We start from the raw sequence: 7,270 nt of genomic DNA on the forward strand, positions 1-7,270 counted from the left end.
GGAGGATTGAACATGTATTTATAGTGTATTAAAAATAAATGAGCAAATGCGTTTGTAGCAATTCCATCAATTGTCTTCATTTGCGTTACTTCCACCATATGTTACATATACTCTTCATTACTCCATCAAATGCATATTTTAGCATCCGTTGCATAAGTTTTCCTTAACTCCAAACTTCAATTGCATGAAGTTAACATAAAACATCACAATCTCACATTAACTCTCTAGGAGTGAATTAAAGGTGAGGCATATAACTCCAACAATCTCCACCTTGACTCGCCTTCCCACTGAAATAATCTCTCTCGCCAATGAATCCTTTTTAAGTGTGAATAATACCAGCTAAGTATAAGCAATGATCAAACTTAGTCATTGTGAGTGGTTTGGTTAACATATCTGCAGGATTCTCAGTTGTATGAACCTTTTCAACGGTTAAATTTCCTGCATCAACAATATCTCGGATAAAATGGTGCTTGATATCAATGTGCTTTGTTTTTGAGTGATGCTTGCTATTTCTGGTCAAGTGGACTGCACTTTGACTATCACAAAATACTACAAGAATATCTTGTTTTAAACCAAACTCGCTCACCAAACCTCGAAGCCATATCGCCTCTTTCATACCTTGATTTAGCAAGAATATATTCTGCGCGATTGTTGATAAAGCCGCAATGGCTTGTAATGAAGAATACCAACTAATAGCAGAGCGTAAAGTGTAAATATATAGGCCGAGAGTGACCTTCTTCGATCTAAATCACCACCGTAGTCGCATCAACATAACCAACTACACCTCCGGATCGGCTCTTTGCTTATCAAATACCAAACCAATATCGAAGAACCCTTCGGATATCGAAGAATCCATTTAACGGCTTCCCAATGTTCTTTGCCTGGATTGTGCATAAATCGCTAACCACACTAACAAAGATAAGCCGGATCGGGCCGAGTGCACACCATGGCATACATAAGACTCCCAACGGCATTTGAATATGGGACATGTGACATTCGTCTTTTGTCATGATCCGTCTGTGGACACTTTGTTCGGATGACAATTTAAAATGAGCGGCAAGAGGAGTATTGACGGGTTTACTATCTTGCATATTGAACTGTCGAGCATTTTCGAATATATCTCTTCGTGATAGTATTAATTTCCCTGCCGACGATCCTGTTAATCTCCATACCAAGAATCTTCTTTGCTGGGACCTAAGTCCTTCATATCAAATTCACTGCTCAATCGGGCCTTTAGCTTGCTAACAAGTGACTTATCTTTTTTGCAAAGAATTAGCATGTCGTCGACATAAAGCAATAAGTATATAAACGACCCGTCGATGTCTTCGAAAATAAACACAATTATCATAACTGCTCCTTGAGTAGCCATGTCCAACCATAAAAGAATCAAACCTTTTATACCATTGTCTCGGAGACTGTTTCAAACCATAAAGAGATCTTTTTAGACGACAAACATAGTCCTCTTTCTCGGGAACTATGAAACCCTCTGGTTGATGGATATAAATTTCTTCTTCGAGATTACCGTGAAGAAATGCAGTTTTCACATCTAACTGCTCTAACTCCAAATCATGCAAAGCAACTAGAGCAAGTAATACACGAATTGAGGTGTGACGAACAACAGGAGAAAATACCTCATTGAAATCAATGCCTTCCTGTTGATTAAATCCTCGCACAACGAATCTTGCTTTATATCTTGCACTTTCAACACCAGGGATGCCTTCTTTTCTCTTAAATATCCACTTACAACTAATAGCTCTCTTACCCGCAGGTAACTTCACCAGATCCCAAGTTTCATTCTTGTGAAGACTCTCAATTTCTTCTTGCATCGCTGCAACCCATTTTGAAGAATCTGCATCGGAAATAGCCTCAGAATAATTTCTAGGTTCATTGTAGTCATTCATCTCTTGTCGGCGCCAAAGCATAAGCAATATTTGCGCTTTGGTCAGTATATTTTGGATTCAATTTTCTTGGCCTCTGTTCAGGAAGATTTTGAGCCAAGGACCATGGATCTGGTATACCTCGTCTTTGTGGTTGGCGTGGTTGTTGTGGACTTCTTTGTTCAACGATCTCGGTTTGTTCGTTGGAATTTGGCAGAGTAGAGGAAGTAGAGACATCCTCCTCTGACTTTGAGACTTTGACATCAAACTCCACCTTCTCTCTAGTATTCTCTTGATCATCTGTACCAGGATAAAAAGAAACAACTTCTTTTCCAGAAGATAACATAGCATTTTCATTAAAAGTTACATTTCTGCTATGAAAGGTTTTCCGAGACTCGGGGTCATATAAACGATAACCTTTAACCCCTAAGCCATAACCCAAGAAAATGCACTTTTTAGCACGAGGCTCCAATTTTCCCTCGTTCACATGAGAATATGCAGGGCAACCAAATATTTTAAGATTAGAATAATCAACAGGGTTACCTGACCAAACTTCTTCTGGAATGTTGCAATCAAGAGATCTATTTGGGGAGCGGTTTATCAAGTAACATGCTGTAGATGCCGCTTCAGCCCAAAAGTCTTTTCCCAAGCCAGAATGAGAGAGCATACAACGAACTCTCTCCATAATAGTTCTGTTCATACGTTCGCTACTCCATTTTGTTGTGGAGTCCCCGAATGGTACGATGTCCGCAACACCTTCCTTCTTGCGAAAAAATGTTGAATTCATTTGAACAGAACTCAAGACCATTGTCGATTCTTAATCTTTTTACTTTCTTTCCAAATCTGGTTTTCGATCAAAGTTTTCCACTCTTTGAATGTGGGAAACGCCTCATTCTTGTATTTGAGAAAATAGACCCAGAGTTTTCTGGAAAAATCATCAATAATGGTCATCATATAATGACAACCTCCTTTTGAAGGAACTTTTGAAGGACCCCAAAGATCAGAATGGATATAATCCAAAGTACCCTTGGTTCTATGAATACCCTTTGAAAAGCTAACTTTTTTCTGCTTGCCAAAAATGCAATGTTCGCAGAAATCAACCTTGCCGGTACAATGCTTTCCGAGTAATCCTTTCTTGTTAAGGAAATGTATTCCTTTTTCACTCATGTGGCCCAATCTCATATGCCACAATTTGGTGTCATCGCTAGATGAGACAACTGCTGTAGTACCTGTAACAGTAGAACCCTGCAGCACATACAAGCTACCAGATCGATTTGCCTTCATTAATACAAGAGCACCTTTGGACACTTTTAAAACTCCACCTTCAAATTGAATACTTACACCCAAGTGATTCTAGGGTGCCTAAGGAAATGAGATTCCGCTTCAAGTCAGGGACATGTCTGACACTAGTCAAGGTTCTAGTAACACCATCATGTGTTTTAATTTTTACTGTACCTTCACCAACAACTTTGCATTGTGCATCGTTGCCCATCAAAACAAGACCACCATTAATTGATTTATAAGTAGTAAACCAATCTTTATTAGGAGTCATGTGGAAAGTACAACCGGAGTCAAGTATCCACTCATTTCTAGACCTTTGTTCTATATCAGCAGCAACTAAAACATCCCCATCGGACTCGGACTCAACAACACTAGCTTCAAAGATGGTGTTCGGGTTGTTTACCTTTACCCTTATCATCTCTTTCTTGCTTCTTTTTCAGATTAGTACACTCAGAGATTTCATGTCCTTTTTTCTTGCAATATCGGCAAAATTTGGAGTTTTTACCTCTTGATTTTGACCTGGCCTTACTCTTACTACTACTACCTCTTTCAAATGTTCTCCCTCTAACAACCAAACCTTCACCCGATTGTTCAGAATTAATTTCAGTATCAAATTTTTCTTTTGATAGGAGGTGAGACTTGACATCTTCAAAGGATAATGTAATATTATTACCGTATAACATAATTTCTTTAAAGTGTTTAAATGAGGGTGGTAATGAGACAATGAGTAGGACAACTTTATCTTCATCATCGATTTTAACATCAAGGTTCTCCAAATCTATTATGATAGAATTAAATTCATCTAAGTGTGTTTTTACTGAGTACCTTCGACATGCGGAGAGTGAATAAACGTTCCTTGAGTCGAAGCTTATTTGCTAGACTCTTGGTCATGTATAGAGATTCCAATTTAGTCCACATGCTAGCAAATGGACGTCTCTTTTAATGACCTCACGTAAAACTTCACGTGATAAACAAAGTTGAATCACGGACAACGCCTTCTCATCCATTTCATCCCATTGTTCATCTGTCATAGTGGATGGTTTCTTCGACTTACCATCTAAAGCTTTCTTTAAACCATTTTGTATAAGAACAAAGATTTGAACTCTCCAAATGGCGAAACTAATTTTACCGTCAAATTTCTCTATGTCAAATTTTGTCGACATTATGGAAAAATCTCAGTTGAAAATAATATGGCTCTGATGCCAATTTGTTGGGGTACAGAGTACGGAAGCGAATAAATTCAACCAAAGATTAAGAGAAATAATAAAAGACAATAAAAATAACACCAAGATTTTTAGGTGGAAAAACCCTCTTTGAAATAGAGGTAAAAAACCACCGGCGAGAGAGCCAAGTATTTCACTATAATGATGTGGGAGTACAAGGATAATTTCCTCAAAGACTATTGAAATAGCCAAGGTAATAAACTCTCAAGAGGTGTTAAATATTAACACCCAAAATGATTATGGAGAGTAGTAATAAAGGAGGAAGAGAAGAATGTATTATGTTGTAGTTTTGTTGTGTGATTATTTTGCGGAGGATTGAACATGTATTTATAGTGTATTAAAAATAAATGAGCAAATGCGTTTGTAGCAATTCCATCAATTGTCTTCATTTGCGTTACTTCCACCATATGTTACATATACTCTTCATTACTCCATCAAATGCATATTTTAGCATCCGTTGCATAAGTTTTCCTTAACTCCAAACTTCAATTGCATGAAGTTAACATAAAACATCACAATCTCACATTAACTCTCTAGGAGTGAATTAAAGGTGAGGCATATAACTCCAACACAAAGGTATTTGACAAAGTTTTGTCATTTTAGTACTGTATTTATGATTGACTGGATTATTCAGTGAAACTGGGTTATTTAGTGGGGAATGGATCCTCTCCATTTCATTTCTCTCCATTTCCTCTCACAATCTCTTTAAATAATAATTTTCCCTTTCACTCTCATTTTCCTTTATTTTTATGCGTAAATTTAGAATCGTTAGATGTTGTCAAAATGCGTTCCGGACCATTGAGAGGAACTTGTCTCTCCATTTCCTAAAAGGAAATTAGAAAATGGAGTGAAAATGGACTCTATTTAGTGTTGTCTTTGGCTGGTTATGTTTCGTCACTGATGTTGGGCTAGTTACTGATGTTATGTTGGTTATTTATATGTTGGTGTTGTCATTGCTGATTATTTACATGCTACATGTTGGTGTTCTATTGGCTCAATGATGATCTTGCAATTTCTATGAGAGCTTATGTTTGTTGTCTTTGGTGGTTATTTACATGCTGGTGTTGTGTTAGCTCAGTGATGATCTTGTAATTGCTCTGAGAGCTTAAGTTTGTTTGGAACTTATGTCATTGCTGTCTTCGATGATGATTGCATTTAGTTGGCAATGTTAATGATACCAGCCACTCTTGGATTTTAAGGAACCTTTTGATGTAGTTAACTCTGTTGCAATTTATGACTTTTTTTTTTCCGGTAAAATGTAAGTATATTACTGAAAAAATGTGACCATACATCAATTAGTCCAGTGGTCTAAAGACCCATCCCGGAACTAAAAGACACAAAACTACTATCGGCCCAATACAAGCCCACATAAACCAACATTACTACACACTCTTTTCAGTCACTAACCTATTCTGGACAACAATCCCAGGAGACTCATCCCTTACCCTTTAAGCTCAAAAAAAGCACCTCCTTCATGAGTTAAACCCGATTCCTCTGTCGTAATCTGGGTTCAATCAGGTACAATTCCTAAATCCTTCCACCACTCTCTCTCTCTCGTAACCCCGAATCTCCTCGGAGTTCAAGGTACGATCAGCCACCTCCTGCACGATTTGTCTGCTCAATTTCATTGGATTAATTAGCATCCGTTCATGTTTACATAGGTTTCTTTGCTTCCAGATGCCATAGATGCATGCATTAATGATGGCGATGATGAAGTCCCTCCTAATTCCAGAACCCCTCAAACCTCTCCTCCAATCTGTGGTAACATCAGTTGGGATATTTTTTCCAATCAATCCGCTTACTAGTTGACGGACTCTGGAGCTATACACACATGCAAAGAACAGATGCGCAGCCGTCTCAGTCTCGGAACCACATACCTCACAGGTATCATTGACACTTATCCCGAATTTACAAAGCTTATCCTTAGTGTTTAGAGCTTTATGCATATAAATCCAGGAAAGAAATCTATGTTTAGGGAGTGTATATTTATTCCAGACAAACTGATGCCACTGAACTCTCTCCCCTTTATCTCTGATGGTGTCATACCCTTTAGCAATAGAATATTCATTTCCCTGATCCATGGTCCAGATGAGATTTTGGTAGGATTCTTGATAAATGGACTTGACATAGCATATCTTCCTCCATGACCAACTCGAGTTATTAGTAGGAGCATACTCAAGCCAGTTTTCTCCTTTTATGTACACACCATTAACCCATCTCGACCCATAATAGGTCCGGTTTGGATGCCAACCACTGACCAATTTCCCAACAAATTACCTTATTCCACTGAATAGCACATTTCAGACCAAGGCCACCTTCATTCTTAGGCCTACAAATTTTCCCCCAGGAGACAAGAGGAGACCTCAGATAGTTAACCCCTCCAACCCATAGGAAGTTCCTACAAATGTCCTCAATTCTTTTGAACACTCCTGCAGGTAGAATGAAGATACTAGCCCAATAATTATGCAAAGTCTTGAGAACTGATTGAACTAGGACCAATCTACCTGCATATGAGAGTTTCCTAGCTCCCAAATTTTTGATTCTCTGAACTATTTTATCAATGAGAGGCTTACAGTCCTTAGCATTAAGTCTAGTGGTTTTAATAGGAACACCTAGATATTTGAAAGGTAAATTACCTTCTACCATCCCTGAAATCCTCAAAATGTCCTGTTTCAAATTCTCATTAACCCCATTGAAGTAGGCATTGGATTTGCCCTTGCTCATCTGAAGTCCTGAGGTTTTAGAGAAAGTAGCAAATGATCTTAGGATGGTCATCATAGAGATATCATCTCCCTTGCAAAACATCAACAGGTCATCTGCAAACATGAGGTGAGTGAGCTTCATCTGCTTGCATAAAGGGTGATATTTAAACTCATTAACCCCAGTAGA

At 38.2% G+C, this 7,270-nt stretch overlaps 1 protein-coding gene across 1 annotated transcript; it reads right to left on the reverse strand.

Annotated features, from left to right (window-relative positions):
• Window positions 1–5,895: 5,895 nt before the first annotated feature.
• LOC141628833 (uncharacterized) lies at window positions 5,896–6,462 on the reverse strand. Its single transcript, XM_074441928.1, has one exon. It carries the CDS (start codon window positions 6,460–6,462, stop codon window positions 5,896–5,898), a length of 567 nt encoding a protein of 188 aa, XP_074298029.1.
• Between the last annotated feature and the right edge of the window lie 808 nt (window positions 6,463–7,270).

The sequence above is a fragment of the Silene latifolia genome, chromosome Y, assembly GCF_048544455.1.
Source record: "Silene latifolia isolate original U9 population chromosome Y, ASM4854445v1, whole genome shotgun sequence".
Classification (NCBI taxonomy): domain Eukaryota; kingdom Viridiplantae; phylum Streptophyta; class Magnoliopsida; order Caryophyllales; family Caryophyllaceae; genus Silene; species Silene latifolia.